This window comes from Aulonocara sp. 'chitande type north' Nkhata Bay, linkage group LG3 (assembly GCF_057382095.1).
Source record: "Aulonocara sp. 'chitande type north' Nkhata Bay isolate Kocher_YH1m ecotype deep benthic linkage group LG3, A_spYH_male_GT1.1, whole genome shotgun sequence".
In the NCBI taxonomy this organism is placed as follows: domain Eukaryota; kingdom Metazoa; phylum Chordata; class Actinopteri; order Cichliformes; family Cichlidae; genus Aulonocara; species Aulonocara sp. 'chitande type north' Nkhata Bay.
Genome location: NC_141346.1, coordinates 23,514,438 through 23,533,859, shown reverse-complemented (window position 1 = coordinate 23,533,859; position 19,422 = coordinate 23,514,438). Strand labels below are relative to the sequence as shown.

Below are 19,422 nucleotides of genomic sequence, written 5' to 3'. Positions count from 1 at the left end.
ACTTTGATATTGATATTAACTATACACCACCTTTATAAAGCATCTGTCAAAAAGTAAAAGTGAAGATGTGGGTATACATTCTGTCAGAGTAATTAATTTATATTTGTAATTCAGTGGGTTTGTGTAAGTCTTGTATCTATGTGGCATCAGCTGTTACCTGTGTTTTCCTTAGCTGTAGGGTTCTCAGATCTCTTAGTCACTAGTATAAATCAATGCTTCTAAAATAAGCATTTTTAAAAAATGTATTTACTTTTATTGTGCTTCAATCCTAACATACATGGTGAGTGCATTTCTTATGTCAACTTTTACCTAGATCTTTTTATTGTGTTTAAAAAACTTTGGCCTACAGAACAGGCTGAACCTGTTAACACTACCAGGTGATGAGTAGATGTCAGCTGGGCTCGAGTTTCAGCTTTCATTTAGCCACATGATAAATAAGCAGAGTTTCATGAACTTGAAGGCCTTACCTTTCAATCAAGTCTCTTAGATGCATTTTAATTTGCTGTTCTTCTGGATTGTTTCCATCACAATTATGTGTCTGTGTGCTTCCATCGGTGGATATGTGCTATGATAATTTTATGAGGTGTTTTGATCTCAATTTTGTTTGTTTAAATTGTTGATTTCTGTAAGTTTGTAAGATTTCTGTACATTTCTGTGTACAAATCTAAACAAAAGTAAAGGTGCACTCATAGAAACATTTTTTCACAGCAAGGTCTAACATAGTGTAGCTTTTAATGTGCAGCAGGTGAATATAAAACACTGCCATCTAGTGTAGTTTTGTTCTGATGTACACTAAAAGGAAACCATCATTTAAAAAAACCAAACCAAAACGACTTCCTTGACACAGAGCACAGAGCTGTTAGCAGTGTATAAAGGAGAAGTTACAGAGTCACACTCACCTTAAGGACCACATTCAGTTTTTGATCATTGAGGTAAATATTGACTGTGTGGTTATTTGGTATTTTAGACTGCAAACATATTTAGTCTATTTATGCATCTGTTAATTTATAATTATGCTAAAATGAAGCAAATTATTGTTCACATATCACTTTCTTTATTTTGACACCTAAACTATTCAAAATGAACTGAAAGAGAATAATGAGGTATAGATTATTCATTTTAATGTAATTGTTCTCTCCATGTAAATATGAAGGCCATTTTTAAATGTCACATTTTTCCTTCGTTTGACCTTGTGCATTTGTGGTTTTGTTGTCCTTACGCTAAGTGGAAACAAAAAGAAAACCAGTTAGTAAAAAAGTTCTAATGTGACACAGGTTTATTAAGCAAAATTAATAAAGCTTGAATGTATTTTCTTAATATTTCTTGTATTTTCAAGTTGCTACAAATTCCCAGACTGCCTGGATAAATGAAGGCTTTTTGCAGACAAAAACAAAATACTAATGTACAATTACCAATATGAATATTATGTTTTTGAGAAAGAAGGAAGCTGAATAGAAAAGCATTTCAACATTTTTAACTTTCAGCTGAGAGGAAGTCAGCAAATATTAGAAAGATTATAGATTATAGAAAATGAGACCAAACCAGTAAGTAAACAAACATTGTTCTTATCTGCTTCCAAGGAAACAGTGAGATGCTTGGTTCAGAAGTAACGTCTAATCTGAATAACAAAGATGTTCAGTCAGACATAAATCAGAAACACAAAGCTGAGAAAGGGTAATTTAATAGATAGAGAAGGGGATGAAGATATAGACAAATGTCAAACAAATTTCTACTGAATGTTTCTCTGAACACAGGCATGAACATGCGGTAAAGACTTCCGGGGCTTTATTTACACAGTTACTTGCAGAAGGGAAAATAAGGTTAATAGGGTGAATGGGGGATCCAATTGTTTGTCAGGACAGAGGCAGAGACCAGCGTCTTTCTGGTGTGACTTCTGATTTTGAGAGGGACATCAGAAACAGAAAGTAATATAATAGCTTGGTGCTTAACGGAGCCAGACACCACAGCTCTCCTAGTTAGGGCAAGGGAGCACAAAGCTTAGGGTCTATAAATTGGAGACAGAGGGGAAATGTCCAGGAAAAACTGAGAAGAAGCACCTGAATTCACGCCTATGGCAATTGAACAAAATATCAGAGCTCTAGCAGATGGAGACTGATTGAGCTAACCTAACAGATTCCCCACCCCATAGCTCAGTAAGACCTCACTCACAAAGCCTTAGACACTGGTTGGCAACTCCTAGCAAACAAAGGTTCCCTGAGTGGTTTGTTTGGAGTTTTCCAGCAGTCCCTTAGCGAAACTGGTCCCAAAGAGCTGTATGATGGTGGACTGATAATGTCCTTGCTGCTTTGTTTCGTAGCAGGAGGGGCGGTCCTGGCCATTTGGTGCCCTGGGCAAACATTCCCCCCCCCCCCCCCCATGCCCCCCCCCCCCCCCCCCCCCCGACACACACACACACACACACACACACACACACACACACACACACACAGACACAGACACACACACACACACACAAAACATACGAAGGATTAACATATTGTGAAAACTGTTGTCGGAACCATACTGAATTTAACCAGATAAATATTGTATATAGTAATAATAATAATAATGGATTGCATTTATATAGTGCTTTTCAAGGTCCTCAAAGCGCTTTACAATTCCACTATTCATTCACTTTCACATTCACACACTGGTGGAGGGAAGCTACAGTTGTAGCCACAGCTACAATAGTGAAAGAGAGAGTATGCAAATGGCTAACAAACAGCCAATATATTTCATCATACATTGAGAATAGCAGACAAATCAACAATACGACTCTTCCAATTAATGGCTAATTAATATTGTGCTGAACACAGTCCAAAACATTCAATAAGCCACATCAGTGTCTACTGTCTGTCTAACAAAGGTAAACAGAAGTTTTCAGTATCTCTACTAACTAATGTTATCTTGTTTCAGGATACATAATACCTGCCGTTATCCAAAGACGCATCTGCTTACCTGTATCTTTTGCTCATTTCTCCTCTTTTCTCTTCTTTTTCTAAACTGAGGACCTGATGGCTTTGTGCTTTTCTTGTGCACCTTCCATCAGTAATTTTGCACTCCAGTATCAACACCCAAACCCACAACATGACAAACTTTGGACAAACTGCCCGAAATGTTTTTATTTTGTTTTTAAATTTGTTTAATTTTGCGAGTTGGTTATTAGGTGGTTATCCCCCACCGCCCCACCCCTCTCCTCCCTGCGTGGCAAGCAGCAGGCAAAACCTTGTAAACCAGGGGTGCTCACACTTTTTCCGCATGTGAGCTACTTATAAAATGACCAAGTCAAAATGATCTACCCACTACAAAAATCCAAAACATAAACTTATTTATAAATATATTGAGGATTCTTTATATCTACAATGTATATACATGCATAACCGCAATATCCAATATTTCACAACACAATTAACTATGTAAATTTTTTGTCATTACCTGAGTTTACTCTGATGACTTGCACTGAATTGAATCAGCCAGGGATGCATAGTCCGGACAGTAGCTGCTGACGGCCAGGTTTAAGAGAAAAAACCGAGAGCTAAAAATTGGAGTTAACTCGCTGACTAGCTTGTCAGTTTTACTACACTTCGCGCCGCTGTTTGCGCATGCGCAGCGACCTAAGCGTCAGAAAAAATCTGCTGTCATCTGACTGGCTTCCCTGTATCAATCAAGTGACGGGATGGATGATAGGCTGGCATCTATTTTTTTAATGCCATGCGATCTACCAATACTACCTTTGCGATCGACTGGTCGATCGCGATCGACGTATTGAGCACCCCTGTTGTAAACGGAGGGCGCCCTTACTTCTCGCAAATGAGCAATTGAAAACGGATCGGTGTCCATGCAATCCCCAAAATGCGCTGGCATGTCGGGGCAGCGTGGATGCAAGGAACTTTTTTTTTTGCCGATGCAGTGATGCGGCCCTCAGAAACTTCACAGACAGGTTGTCACGCCCACTATGATGCTGCCCTGGGCAACTGCCCATGTCGCCCATATCAAGAACCACCACTGGCTAACAGACTGTGACATTCACCTGTATCTTGAATAGAAGATGCCAACTTGTCTGCAAACACTCATGAACTATTTGCTGAGCAGTCATGAAACTGTGGTTTACATTGCACTTTTCTGAGTTTTACTATTGCCCAGTCATATATATACAAACAAATACTGACTGTTTTTAAAACAGGGCCTGAATATTTTTTTATTCACCAAAAATGTCAGATTTTCTACCCAATCAATTATTACATTTAAGTATTAAATGAAGTAAAGCAAAGCTATTTGGTTATTTTATATTAGTTTTTTTTTATGATCATGAAAAACTCTTTAAATCATTTGTCTTCATCTATTGTGTAGCCAAGATTTTCACTGTTGTCAGGATGAGCAAAACTTATCTTTTAAGATGACTTTTTAAAGTCCAATTCTATATTTCTCACTTAGACTAGACTAAAGCAAATGAAGCTATGGACCAGACAGATGGGGAAGACAAGAACCAAGAACCTCAGAAGGAAGCGGAAAAGCAAGTGAACACAAATGAAGTGGAGATGAATGAGATTGAAACAAATGAAGCAAAGACAATAAATATGGTCAAGATTAATGAGCTGAAGAATGAGATGAAGATGAGTGATGTAAAGACAAATGAAATCGAGGCCAACAAGGTCCAGACGAATGAGATAAATATGAAGGACAGCAAGACCAATGAGGTGAACGTGAAAGATATTTCTTTATCTCCCCTTTAAGACAGTGATTAAGTTCCAGTAACACTCATATTTGGTTTCAGTTCTTATTAACCACTATAGCATATTGTACATTTCTGTTAACCAAATAAACACAGTACTAAAATAATATGACCAAACATTTCATATTTATTTATTTATCGCCCATGCTTCAATGAAAGAAGACGCCTGTAAGTGAGCTTCTGAGTAAAGACATAAAAGCTGATGTCCAGATGCTGCAGGATGAGAATGAACAGAATGAAAACCTGCAGACAGTCAAGCAGTTGCAGAAGACACAAGCTGAACTCAAGCGCAAGGATGAGGAGATTGAGGAGCTCAAGACTGAGGTAATTCTATATAACAAATTAAAGCATTGTTCTAATCTGGAAGGAGAGCCCCAGGCCAGATCCAGGACACAGTGGAAAGACTACATGTCTCTACCAGCTTGGGAGCTGCTTGATGTTCCCCCATTATGAAGCAGGGAGCTGGGAAGACGGAGGTCCGGGGTTTTCTTGCTTACACTGCAGCCCCCATTCCACAAACCTGGATGATGATGGATGGATGTGATAACATGTCAATGTTTTCCCTGCTCCTCAGGTTAAGAGCCTTGGTGTCACCATAGACAGTTCACTTTCCTATAAATCTCACATTAATAATCTCACCCGTTCTGCCTACTTCCATCTACGCAGCATTAACAGATTGCTTCCTTCTCTTTCCACCCAGCCTACGTCTATTCTTGTCCACAGTCTTGTTACCTCCTGTATTGACTACTGCAGTTCTCTTTTGCATGGTCTCCCCCAAAAATCGCCCCATAAGCTTCAACTGGTTCAGATCTATGCTGCTCGCATTATTACCAGAACCCCCTCCTACCAGCACATCACCCTGTTCTTCAGAAACTTCACTGGCTCCCTGTGAAATTCCGGATAATATACAAACTTCTTCTGCTCACCTTCAAGGCCATTCATGACCTCGCACCTCCTTACCTTTCTGACCTGTTAAGCACTACCTTTTCTGCCCACTCACTTCGATCTTCTTCTATCCAGCTTGCTGTACCTTCCTTCCGCCTCAGCACCATGGGAAGCAGGGCTTTTAGCTGTTCTGCTCCCAGGCTGTGGAACTCTCTACCCCCAAATATAAGAAACATTGGTTCTCTCCGCCAGTTTAAATCCCAACTCAAAACCCATCTGTTCACATCTGCATATTCACTGCGAACCCACTGTTTGTTTATTTTATCTTGTGCTTTTGTTTTTATTGTTCTTCATTGTGTCATTGTTCTATTATGTGTTTTTATCTATTGTACAGTGTCCTTGGGTAACTTGAAAGGTGCTTTATGAATAAAATGTATTATTATTGTTATTATTATTATTACTATTGTTATTATTATTATTATTATTATTATTATTATTATTATTATTATTATTATTATTATTATTACTGCTCTTTTCATTTTTGAGCTGAGACAGATTGGCTCTTCCCCCCATTCATTATGTAGCCATTTAGCTAAACTCTAGGAGTATAACCAGTATGCCTAATGTAATATTGATCCTCTCCACTGTGTTTGTTTTTGTTAGCTGGAGAGACTTCAGTGGCTGAGAAATGACGAGAAGTGGCTGAAAAGGGATGGATGAGTTGGATGAGTCACAACGGAAGTTCACCAAGCTTACCTCTGCTATCAAAAGGATGGAGAAAGTAATTCTCAAATACAAACACAAACGTGCTCATACAATATCAGCGCTGTTCCATTAGGTTTTGGTGGTAGATTACAACACATGTCATCTCAAGGGACTTATATGATGGGGAGGCAAAACCACTTTGAGAATGAAGCCTTTGTTAAAAGCAGAGTGAGGATATGCAGCAATGTTTACTGTCTCTTCAGTTGGAAGGCAAAGTAAACAAATCTCTACATTGTGAGAATCAGTTTTATGTGAAAATATAAACTATAAATAAATATTAATAAACATTTTATAAATTTTTAGCACCAAGTCATGTCATCTGAAGATGCTTTGTAGGGAAAGGTCAAGACCTTTCACTATAGGTGACCCTGGATTTAGAGACACAGAAGAAATACATTTGAAGCCTAATACAATAACATGGTTCTTCATTTATTTTTCAGTTGGAGGAAAATGTAGACAGGGTACAGTCACTCTCTTTGAAGACTGAATCATTGGAAAAAGACCTGCAGACCCTGAAGACAGAGCTCGAGGACAGCCAATCAGAGGTTATTGTCTTTTATTTCCTTTACCTCTGTACATTCAATTAGATATCAAGTAATATCTCAGTACACTCAATATTTTTATATAACTCCATCAACCTCCTTCAAAAAGAGGACTATAAACAACAAAATGTAGCTATTTTCTAGTGCTAAGATTGTTACCAATGTTTATAGCATCAACATGAAGGCTTGTTCACCAACCACCTGGCTTTCAGAGAGCTTTCTTCACTTCACTTAACAGTCAACTCAAATATTCCTCTTTTGAAATAATGTTTCCTTTTGCCCATGTTGAAAGAGAAAACTGATGAAGTCATGAAGCTCCGTGCTGACAAAAATAGGAGCACAGAAAATGAGAAGGAACTGCAAACCATGAGGCTGAGGATTGAGGACAAGAATAAAGAGGTGAATGATTTACCATTTTAGTACTATTAAGCTTTCAAGCTAAGATAGGGCCTGTTGACATGAGACCAATTACATTTTTTTAATTATATCTTTAGATATCAAATATGATTATTTTTTTTATTCCACTCATATCTGTTTTTTCAAAGCATTTTTTAAACAAAGTATTAAAATCCGTTGTCCCCTAAAATGTTAACATGTAATTTAAAAGGTAGAGATTGAAACCTCTTGTAAAGATAGCTTTCATATCTTTTCCCTCTCCTCCCAGCTGAATGATAAACTAGCTGAAGTTCAACATCAGCTCAGGGAACAGCAGCAGAAGAAGAAGGATGCTGAGATAACCATAGAGACACTGAAGAAAGAGCTGGAAACCAACAGTACAAAGGTTTACTTCAGTTTTTTATTTTTGGTATCATTTCATTAACCCATTACACCAGATATTCTGTTATATTGATTCTGTGTTAACTCACTCTTTATTAATCTGTTATAATTTCTCTCTGGATGTCTCAGTTCTCCACATATTTTGTTTTTTAAAAGAATATAGATGTTTTTAATATTGATATTCTTCTTTATGTTATTATTAGTTTTTTGATGCTCGCTGCAATTTTGTCTCAAATCTGAAATCAATATTCGTTCATTTTGGTTGGTAAATATGTCCCCTATCATAGTTGAACTGAACAGACAGATAACCTATGCAGTACCTAACAGAAACCTTTCCCTTTTAGAAAGAATGACTTTTTTTTTTCCTTTTCTCCAAGGTCAAAGATCTAGAGGATGAAGTCCTCGAGCTCCATGCTGAGAAAGTTAAGAGGTGGGCAGATGAGAAGGAGCTACAGACCATACAGAAAAAATTGGAGCAAAGAATAAAGAGGTTAATTTTTCATTACTTACAATGAAGAATCCGATGGTTTGAGGTTAATTAGTGAATGTGTGGATGACTGGTTGTGTAAAGTGCTTTGGGGTCCTTAGGGACTAGAAAAGCACTATACAAATCACCATTTAATTAGAATCATTCAAAGTGAGTACTCTTACTCACAGGACACACACAGCAGATAGTAGTTAAAATATTTATTTCAAAACATTAAACAATCTGGAACCATCACAGCAAACGTTTTTCTCCTTACTCAGCTGAATGATGAAGTATCAACACTACAATGTCTGCTTAATAAAGAGGAGCAGAAGAGGAGGGATATTGAGATGGACGTGCAATCCCTGAAAACAAAGGTGGAGACCAACGATAAAGAGGTAACTTCATTTTCATTTTTCTTTTTATTATTACATTAACCTTTTACCTTATATCTTTTATTTTATACATTCAGGTTTGAATTTTACTCCAAATAGCAACATTTTTGAAGATAATATATTTTAGCTGCAGTTTCTCTCTGGAAATTGCTGTTTCTATTCAATGTCTTTTTATGTTTACATTAATTACATAAACTAAAATAATCAGGTTAAATATTTGATATTTGATTTGTTTAGTTAAATGTGTTCAATGTTTCTCTTTCCCCTGAGTTAAAAGAAAAAGAGGCTGAACTCTCGAAGCTCCGTGCTGAGAAAGATAGAAGAGAACAAGATGAGAAGGAGCTGCAGACCATAAATAGGAAGCTTGAAGCCGAGAAGAAAGAGGTTCATATTTTGTTCCTTAGATTTATTTTCACAATATAAAAACAAAGTTGACATTAATTTTTTTCTCATTACAACTTTATTGTATGTAATTATACTGCATGCAGAACTCTTATAAATATACCATCACCATTTTTACAGCCTCTGCTGTAGTTTAGCTACAGCAGAGGCTTGGGAAAGAGAAGCAGAGGAGGCAGGATGCTGAGATGGCCCTGAAATCCTGAATGAAGGAGCCTGAGACCAAAGACATAAAGGTTCATATCTTTAATTTAACTGCATTCAAGGTCTTCATTACTGATTTTTCATTAGAGGACAAATTTATTGAAATGGCCTAAACTTTACATTGGAAGTTCCTCAAACTATCTATAAAGTGATCTTAATCCTTTCCTGTTAAATTGCATTGCGGTATATCAGTTTTATATTTGTTAATACCCAGCATATACATACATACTCTAATATGATAAATACTCTAATCTGACTTATACTTTAATAGAAGTTAATTTTAGTGATTAATTCATCCTCAGTAAGTCATTGTTGATTCCGCCCCTCAGCCATTTATGCACATAGTGGGTCCCACCTCATTTACATGTGTTCAGTTCAGTTTATTACTAACCTATACTAATACTAAAAGTGGCTGCGTGTAGCAGGAGCTGCAGCTAAGTTTGGCAAATTGCATTTGACACATTTTGTGTGTGTGTGTGTGTGTGTGTGTGTGTGTGTTTTGTCCAGAATTACATTGCACTTTTCATCTTTAAATCTTACAATCAAGATAAATGTTATAAATCTTGTAATCATATGCATCATCAACAAATTATGGTCTGGGTGTGAAAAGTGAAGACAATGGAGCAAAGTTTGTTCAACCTCTATGACCAGCAGGGGGAGACTGCTCTGCAAATAAATGTACTCTGCTTTAACTTATGTAGGCGTTCATTACAGATCAGCCTCCTTTCTTATATTCCCTTCTCTCTCTTCCAGGTTTGAAGTGACTGAAGTCCAGCAGCAGGTAAAAGATGAACAGAGGAGGGAGGAAGCTGAGTAAGAAGTGGAGCTCTTCAAAGGGGAGTTGGATGAGTCGAGTACATAATTACAATGTCATTGGCTGTGGATATGGTTCATGTAGTCTGGGTCTAAAGCACTCAGATTGTTTCCTCTTCGTTCTTAAACCTCTGTTTGTCTTCTTTTCTCTGTATTTGCCATATTATCACAGCACTAAAGTAGAAGAACTGATAATGTTTTTTTTTTTAGATTCACACTAAAATCTGAAAAATAAAGCAAATGATTTACAGATCATTATATTGGTAAAATGAAAGTGTAACCTGGTTTTTGTGTGTATATAATCTTTTATTCAGCCGCAGAGAAATCTTTGACAGCATCTCACATTTTTGGAGGAAACTGTGATTAAAAGAGATCTTCCTATCTTTATCTGGGTTGCAGGGCAGCTGGAGCATAACCCAGAATTGATAGAAGGCGGGTTAACCTTGGACAGGTCGCCAGCCCATCGCAGGGCTAACACAAAGAGACAGAGATCCATTTAGCTCTCATTCACACGTATAGCTAATTTGGAAGTGTAATTAATCTAGGTCTATTAATTGCATGATTTTTAACTGTGGGAGGAAACCAAAGTAGCCAGAGAGAACCCACTTGAAACTACACTGATTGTGAATTTGAACCCAGGACCTTTTTGCTGTGCGGTAACAGCACTAACCACCACACCATTGAGCTCTCAAGCTAGGCTTAAAAAAAAGTAGGAAAGCTAAGATTACAGTGATTTTACTGACGTTTGAAATCTCATGTGATCTTGTGAATTTCATGAGTCCAGGCAACTAAGCACTCTCACTAGATTGTAACATGTCATCTCAACAAGAACAAATTAAGTTGTTGAATTTCATGCAGATGCTACATGATTTAATTAGGTTCACCATAGAAACATGAAATTATTTTGTTTAAAAGCTTGTACTTCAGTAACTCCTCATTAATCAGGAACTATGGATTAAAGTACTGTAGTGTACTGTAAACCTGAAAAAAAATGTAAGAGAACAACTTCAGATCCTGAGTGTGTGAGGACAGAAGAATCAGCTTTATTTCAGATTGGAGAGATAAACTTTATATTTTAGTTTGTGATGATTCTGTTCTCTTTGTGATTACAGGAGCTGCCCTCAGATTCAGACCTCAGCACCACCCAGTGACAGCAGACAGATCATCCAACATGTTCACATGTTAACTGCAAAATGAACTGATGAAAACAGTGCAAAGGTTAAAGTACCACATGTGCTGTAGTGAAAGCTGCAGCTGTTTTATTGATAAAGTTAAAGACAAAAAAACAAAAGGATTAATCACCCCTGTAACTATGTCACTATATATCAGCATTAACAGGACCTCAGTTTGGTGTTTCAGAAAGCTGCTGATCTCAGACCTGCACAGCTTCCGTTTTAAACACTTGATGTACTCAGCTGCATGAAGAGCATATGAGATTTTCTCTGACACAATTAAATAAAACCTGATGAAGGTCAAAGGTCGTCACTTGTATGATGAACTACAAACTTGTCATCTGGAATTCTTTCACAATTTTCTGCAGATAGTGTGTTATTTATCATGAAGTGATTCAGAGTTATTCATACCAGAGTAACCAGAGAGGATCACATATTTTTAAATGTATAACTTTCTACAGGACTGAATATAATACCTTTATGTAAAAGTCCGGAGCCTCTGGGGAGTATCTGAGTATTTATAACATTACACAAACCAAAGGTCTCCATCACAGTGTTCATGAAATGCTGGGTTTATCTTCTGGGGCGGGCCTACGGAGGAGTGATGAAGATTTCCCTGTGAGGGAGCTGCTGGTGAAGATCATGAGTCCTGCTTGATCAATGCCATGCGCTTCAGTCTTCCTGGTGTTTCTTAAATGAAGCCTCTTACAGTGGGTCAACAGAACTTATGGCACAGGACAGCTGTGATGAAAGAAAGGGAAGAAGTTTCTCCAAACCTCTGGACCCAGAGACCCAGCTTAGTCCTCATGGTCTCACTCAATAGTTTCTCTCCAGGGTGAATGTAGCTGTTGATATAATATGGACTCTATTATTAAATGAAAAAAACAAATTACACTACACTACTGAAACGTTCTGCTGATGTTTTAAAGGTTTCCATGTTACCAGGCTGTAGAGGGCTCTGAAGATTTAAACAGTTTTAGATCCATTACACTCACAGTCTTATGCTAAAATCTTAAAGGACCGCATTATATTTTTGATATTAACAGTAACTAAATCTAAACTCTTTAAACGTCAAAGTTGATCATTAGATTGTTTTATGACACAACAGTGGTGAGTGTTCCCACCTTCTGCTCTTTGTAACTTAATGCGATCTTTCCGTTTTCGAGTTTTGGACATGATTTTGGAGTATATCCGGTAGCGATTGACCACAAAGTAAAGCTACCGGAAATGTACAACCCTACATCCGGTCTCAAACCAGGAAGTTAGCATTTTCTCGTGCACAGGGTCTATTCCCAGTTTATGTTCACAAACAGAAAAGTTCATAACTATAATGATTTCATGGTTTTTAGTGATTTAATGTATTTGCATTATAAGGTTGATCGCTGTAGCAACTTGCCAAATGTGTAAGTCAGTTCTAACTATGCATTTATAATAATCGACAATGACGGCAATACTGTCGTGACTATGACAGCAGGAGAAGTTAAAGGTTTAACTAAGGTTTAAAAAAGAATGTATATGAAAGCATTTAAATGCTGACAAATATAATGTACTTTTTTGTATTCCATTTTTCTTTGTTAAAAAGAAGAAAAATATAGTTTTATAAATGCAGCTGAAATACAGGTTAACAAACTCCAATGCATTTTTAGATCAGATGAGGGTGGCTGTACAAAACGGTATAGAAGTAGATATAAATGTATAAATAGTGTACAAATTCTCTACATGAAACATGTTGTGAGCATGCAGTGTGTGTCATTACATTTTGTGTGAAGGCAGAATCAGAAGTGATCTTATCTTAAAGTTAACAGGGGGCAGTCAATTTTCTGCACTTATGCACTCAAGGAAAAAAAAACATGTTTAGTACACAAACTAAATGCAACACATAGAGTTCATTCATGACCACCATTATCAAAAATATATATATATTATTATTTTTATTTATTTATTTCTTAAATGGGTTTACTTAAAAAGAGGCCAGTGGGGATTTCCAGTTCTAGTGTATTTCTTTATTTTGTTCTTTCTTTTTAATATGTATATTTCTTTGCAGGTGCAGTGTGGACCACAAAGTGGGTTAAAGTGCTTAAACATATCACCGTTATCTCTTCATCAGCTGTCAGCTTTATATGTCAGCACAGTGCACGACGTGTGTGTGCAAACGCATCTGTATGCAGCCTTAGATGATAACAACAAGGACCTCTTCCTCAGTCGTCGACCTAACAAAAAAAAGAAAAAAGTAAAGATGCAAATGACCAGACAGGAAATGAGCGTGCTTAGCACCAACATGTCGGGGGCATTTCACTCATATGAGTCATTTCTGGATTGTGGGACTCAATGTTTAAATTTGAATTGGTGCCATTATTATGATTATTATTATTATTATTATTATTATTTAGATTAATAACAAGGTCTCTGTATATGTGTGTTAACCTTTTCTCCTGCACTTTTGTGTGTAGATGACTTCAGTGTACAGCACGACCACAGGGTCAATTTTACCTGCAGCAAAAAAAAACAAACAAGCAAAGTGTTGCAGAGCATTTAAATGATAAAAGTTGGACACATGTTTATTTGTTTCATTTACAGTATTTTAGCGGAGTGAAACTGTAACAGTCTTCTGATTGTTACTCTTCATATCTCACAAGATAGTAATTTCTTCTGCATGCATACCTTTGCTGCTGACGCTGAGCAGAACAGCTGAGAACAATAAGAGGAAGATGCAAGCCACAGGAAACCGAAAGTGTGTCAGGCCAGGATGACGCAGTTCAGGATGTCCTGCTTCAAAGCACAAAAACCACAGGTTAGCATGATGATGGAAACAACTATGTCCACTGTGTACATGGCTCTTTATTATTCTTTATTTTCATCATCAGTGATTTAGGGCAGAACAGAACTGAGGATCCTTCGATTTGCCAACCAATTTATCAGGAACAGAAAAGAAAGTCCCCTGACGTCATTGCACTATTTCACCTCCTTAAATCTGTCAGCTGCACATGCATGACACATCCAGTTTAGAGGATTTCACTGTTGTCACTGGAGAAGGCTGTGAAGTCTAAGCTTAACCACAACGCTCCTTCAATGTGTGAGACGTCACACTTTCTGAAGATGTCGAGGAATTCTGCTGTTTTGACAAATTAACATGCATAACCATTACTGCACAATGCCAGAACATATGTAATGACAGGTGATGAAACTGGATAACTTGCATGAGCATAATCATCTTACTCCTACTTCCTCTCTGTATCTAAGATGGTGAACATTGGCAGCAGGGAGTGGACCGCTTCACAATCAAACTTTTACTTTTATTACACCATCAAGTACCAGCAAAGTCTGTACTGGTACTTGTCAGGATACATTTTTTGACTTAAAATAGCACTTTTAAGTAAAAGATTAGATGAATTTATCTTTGTAAGCCAACAGTTACGTTGTTAAATGCAATTCACATAGTCATCAACAAAACTTTCAAAATACGACCATCCTGATATCATCACACTGCCAGGAGCAGTTTGATCAATTTAAAGCAGCTTAGATTCAGTAGGCGTAAGCCAGTATACATTTGTTCCTAATAAAATTCACTCTACAGTTAAACGAAGTAATAATAATAATAATAATAATAATAGTCTTACCTCTGACAGTCATCCAGCTGTCAGGTGATTCTCCTGCTCCAGAGATGTTGCACTTGTAGAGTCCCTCATCACATTTAGAGACTCTGTAGATAGTCATGTTTCCTGTTGAGCTGCGCCCAATAAGAAGCTCATTTTTGTAAAATTCACTTATGACATTATCATAGAGAGTGGCCATGTATTTACAGTTCAGAATTACAGTATCTCCCTCCATCACAGGATGAACGGGACTCTCCAGGATCACAGAACCAGCTGAAACACAAATATGCAAAAGGTCAACGTGATACTGGAGTCTACTCAGTTCTGGCTATTTTAATTGAAACAAACAAACAAACCAACAAAGAGCAAAACTTCTTCTTCTTGTCACGCTATAAATTTACAAAATCAAGAATCCATGCTGGTATAAAAAAATCTAAGTTAATTAAGTAATGAGAAAGTACATTAAGACATACATTATACTCAAACATGCATGTGCACTCTGTCAGGTTAATATTAATTATTGGACCGGGTATGTCAGCAGTGTCACCGGGAAAGCAGGAGGACGGCACAAATGCAAACATTGCGTTATTTAAGACTACTGAGCTGGGCAGAGGGTGGGAGAGTTATGTCTTCAAGCAGACTGTAAGCAAATGGACATGGAGGTGCTCAGGAGCTGGAAGTATTTTTTGTTTCTGTTATACGTAACAGCAAGCAAGGTTTATGTAAGTTTATGTAACTTTACTTGTAAAGTTTCTTCTAGATGAATACCTCCCTACCACAGACAGTTTGCAATATATTCCACAACTGCATTTCTTGAAGCCCTAAATCACAACTGAACTGCTTTTATCAGCTTGCCATTTTCACATGAGTTTGTTTTTCATCATCATTCATTTAGAGTCCTTAGAACAGGAATGCAAAATATTTTTAAAAAAGAAAGAATTTGAAACACATGACCTGACAATTAGATTCACATTTTAAGTCCATTGTTAACAGAAGAATGAAACATATCTTAGTGGAAACCTACCTGTTACTGTGATGGTGACAGCATCGAAGCACTCGCCTGCTGCAGACTCACACCAGTAAACTCCAGTGTCTGCTGGGTAAAGGTCACTGATGTTGCAGTGAGATTCATCTATTCCATTTGAGGATGAGGGACATGTTGTGTTTATGTATAAGGACGTGTTCCTCTTAATACGCCACACTGAGGAGTTGTCCTGCTGCCCACAGCTCATGGAGACAGACTCATACTGGAAGAACTGGGATTTGTTGGGAATGATTCTTAGAGAAGCTGCACAAAACAGATAAATGATGGAAAGCTCAGATTTTTAATTAAATGCACAAATATATTTAGGTTATTAGTGGAAACATTCTTATTGACTGACACAAAGGCATACTTTGCAGGAATGAAAATTTATGAGTATTTTCATACTATTGTCCATGTTTATGAAGTTGAAAATAAAGTGCCTAAACCATACATTAACCCTTTAAGACCTACCATAGAACCAAGTCCACCAGAGCTTATATTATATTTTTACCTGCTGTGGTGCCATTTTTGGGAGCATTTCAAGTTGCTATACATCAATACAACCATTATAGCCCAGATTTTAATATTGTGTCTGCATCAAGTGCATAGTAATTACATAAATTGCAAAAAAGTGCAATAAACTACAAAAAAATTGAAAATGTTTTTTGCTTTTTTATATTTCTAGTTAGAGAAATTCAATAGGCTTATCCCTCAAAACTGTAAATACAAAAAAGTTGCACAAAATAGTTTCCCACCACAGGAAATTTATTTTGAGTGTCTTCATAGTTTTATTTTTGAAATACACCAATTTCTATACACTGCAGGAAAAACGAAAATAAATATTATAGTGCAAATTTGCAACAAAGCAGCATATGCATCAAAATAAACTATTTCCAGCAGTGCAATATGAGTCCTAAGCATCCCAGAAACGACACAGAAAGTCATGAAGTCAAACATAACTTTTAAAACCACCAGTATAGGCTCATGAGGCCTTGATGGTAAACAAACTACATTTCCACGACAATGACGTCACTTCCAGTTTTGGGCAGGTAATGGCGGAAATGCAAAAGTTCTCGCTGACGTCTATTCCAACGTAGGAAGTGTTATGAACATCTGATCGGATCGGCAAAGCGTGTTTCTGGAATATTATGTTTTTGTTCCTGCAAGCGCTTTTTATGCAGTTTTTGCAAAGCTATATGTGGAAGGAAACCATGACCTAGGACAAGCTGATGGCATAAGATGTAAGTTCAACTCCTCCGGTTTCATATGCAAAAAAAATTCTTGCGCTAGCTTATATGGTTGCAGTGCTACCGCGATCTAAAAATAGTTACGCAAAACAGAGCGTGCCATCTCTGACCGGTTTTAAAGGGTTAAATCAAAAGTTGCTACAATGAATAAAGTTGGTCTAATTTAGCCTTTAAGACTTTAAACATCCTTAAACTAAAGTTGAATATTTTCTCAACACACACCAGAAAAAAATTAATAAAAACTAGTAAACTTTAAACATCAAAATTCAAATATTTGCTACTTCTGCTAAATCGTGTCACATTGCCTCCAGTTGTGAGAGCAGATGTGGAAGTGAACTGTAAAAGAAACCACTTCCTCATCACAGCCCGGACTAAATTTTGATGTTATTTGAATGTTATTGTCTTTATGGAGCACAAATTAAACACATTAGCCAGCCGCTAAAGTGGATTTCAGACGGCACTCACATATAAATACAGTACTCACCAACAATAGCACAAAGTGTGATGACCTCCATGATACTTGGCTGCTGATATACTCACTGGCTCAATGGTGGCCTGAGAAGGTTAAGTCACACCTCTGTCACAGAGGCCACAGCTTCCTGCTGGTGTGGATACGTAAAGCATCACATCTCACAGTCAGGGGTTGTGGCTCCACCTTATTTACTTCAAATCAACCACCTTCACCTAAACAAGTACAAAAGCCTAACCCTCTGTGTGTATCGCATTAAATGTGTAACAATTAAGATGTAAAGACTTGTGCATTAATACTGTTCAAAATGTCACGATCCTGGCACGTCCTCCCACCCCAAAATGATCCTGTTTTTCACTGAGATTTATTGTTATCATTCATTTAGAGCTGAAAGATAGATTTTGGTTACATATTGTCATGACCCAGCTCCTAGTAACTAATTGGCAACCAATCGCCATAATCATTTATATATTTATGTTTATAGTGACCAACTGCCAGTCTCATAAGTGAGAAAAAACAGCCTCTGAAAAACATAAAGATACCCATATGGAAAAGATATATATATATATATATATATATATATATATATATATATATATATATATATATATATATATATATATATATATATAATATATATATATATATATATAAATCTATAAAGGTTTGTATCTGTCTTGTGTAAAACTTGTATGCTTTTCATACAAGTTTTACACAAGACAGATACAAACCTTTATATATATATATATATATATATATATATATATATATATATATATATATATATATAAATCTATAAAGGTTTGTATCTGTCTTGTGTAAAACTTGTATGAAAAGCATACAAGAGTGAAAACAGATATAAGTTCCCTTGAAAAATTATATAAATGGAACTTGTATGTTTTGGATACTTTGGATACTTACTTAAACAGTATATGAAAGTTTCCACTTTCATGAGTAAATCATATCATATAAGCCTTATATGATTCACTATATGAAGCAAGCTAAAGCTGATGCAAGTCTTTTTATACGTTTTTATTTTCCATATGGGTATGTAAAACAGAATTGTCAGGATTGCACGTGTGTGAATCATATCTGTTATTAACCTCTGTCTCTCTTCCACAGCATGTCTTTATCCTGTCTTCCTTCTCTCACCCCAACCGGTCGCAGCAGATGGCCGCCCCTCCCTGAGCCTGGTTCTGCCGGAGGTTTCTTCCTGTTAAAAGGGAGTTTTTCCTTCCCACTGTCGCCAAAGTGCTTGCTCATAGGGGGTCATATGATTGTTGGGTTTTTCTCTGTATCTATGAAGCGCCTTGAGGCGACTTTTGTTGTGATTTGGCGCTATATAAATAAAATTGAATTGAATTGAATTGAATTGAATTGAATTGTGTGTGTGTACATAATATTCATTCCTGTCTCTCAAGAGACGTTAGGCAGGGTGTCACAAAGATATTATCTTGTGGGGAAGATTTTGTACTGAAGATGTTACTACAAAGAAGCTTATACAAAAAAGGACAATTTAACAAAACAAAAACAAGCCCCTATTTTGTCTTTAGTGTCATCTCATTGGCTGATTTACTGTGTAAAACTGTAATACTCACTGAAGACAAAAACACCTGAAATAACCTCTTGGTATATTTTAAATGGGAACTCAAATTCTGCATCTGGACTCCAGTTAAATGAACTGTATATAAAAAACAAGCTACAACATGTATAAAAGTACACGAAAAGAAGTCTGTAGTGGAAGCATGTTGAACACTGAAGAGAGTATTTTGATCCAAAACCATTGCTGTTATCAGTAAATCATGTGTAAAGGCAAAATTTAGGATGGATCCATGTTTTTAGGCATATGAATCATTTGTGGACATATTTGATATGAGAGCTAACCCAAAATTGATAAGAGGCTAAATTATGAGGGGTCTGTTTAATTTTTAGAGTTAAT

At 36.7% G+C, this 19,422-nt stretch overlaps 2 protein-coding genes across 2 annotated transcripts; one reads left to right on the top strand and one right to left on the bottom strand.

Annotated features, from left to right (window-relative positions):
• The first annotated feature begins 4,457 nt into the window (after nucleotides 1-4,457).
• On the top strand, nucleotides 4,458-9,982 carry LOC147334653 (uncharacterized). Its single transcript, XM_086285978.1, has 7 exons — nucleotides 4,458-4,697; nucleotides 4,892-5,056; nucleotides 6,865-6,926; nucleotides 7,209-7,323; nucleotides 8,449-8,565; nucleotides 8,833-8,957; nucleotides 9,919-9,982. Exons 1-7 carry the CDS (start codon nucleotides 4,458-4,460, stop codon nucleotides 9,980-9,982), a joined length of 888 nt encoding a protein of 295 aa, XP_086142104.1.
• Nucleotides 9,983-13,074: 3,092 nt separating this feature from the next.
• LOC147334652 (uncharacterized) lies at nucleotides 13,075-17,561 on the bottom strand. Its single transcript, XM_086287383.1, has 6 exons — nucleotides 17,499-17,561; nucleotides 15,768-16,031; nucleotides 14,768-15,016; nucleotides 13,812-13,919; nucleotides 13,575-13,640; nucleotides 13,075-13,360 (listed from the first exon to the last, which is right to left on the bottom strand). Exons 1-6 carry the CDS (start codon nucleotides 17,527-17,529, stop codon nucleotides 13,254-13,256), a joined length of 825 nt encoding a protein of 274 aa, XP_086143509.1. The 5' UTR covers nucleotides 17,530-17,561; the 3' UTR covers nucleotides 13,075-13,253.
• Nucleotides 17,562-19,422: the final 1,861 nt, after the last annotated feature.

Coding starts and splice junctions, on each gene's coding strand:
- LOC147334653 (XM_086285978.1), top strand. CDS start 4,458: ATGGACCAGACAGATGGGGAAGACAAGAACCAAGAACCTCAGAAGGAA. Junction 5,057..6,864: donor TTGAGGAGCTCAAGACTGAG/GTAATTCTATAT, acceptor CTCTCTTTGAAG/ACTGAATCATTGGAAAAAGA. Junction 6,927..7,208: donor CTCGAGGACAGCCAATCAGA/GGTTATTGTCTT, acceptor CCTTTTGCCCAT/GTTGAAAGAGAAAACTGATG.
- LOC147334652 (XM_086287383.1), bottom strand. CDS start 17,529: ATGGAGGTCATCACACTTTGTGCTATTGTTG. Junction 13,641..13,811: donor GCTCAGCGTCAGCAGCAAAG/GTATGCATGCAG, acceptor TTTTTGCTGCAG/GTAAAATTGACCCTGTGGTC. Junction 13,361..13,574: donor ACAAAAGTGCAGGAGAAAAG/GTTAACACACAT, acceptor TTTTTTTGTTAG/GTCGACGACTGAGGAAGAGG.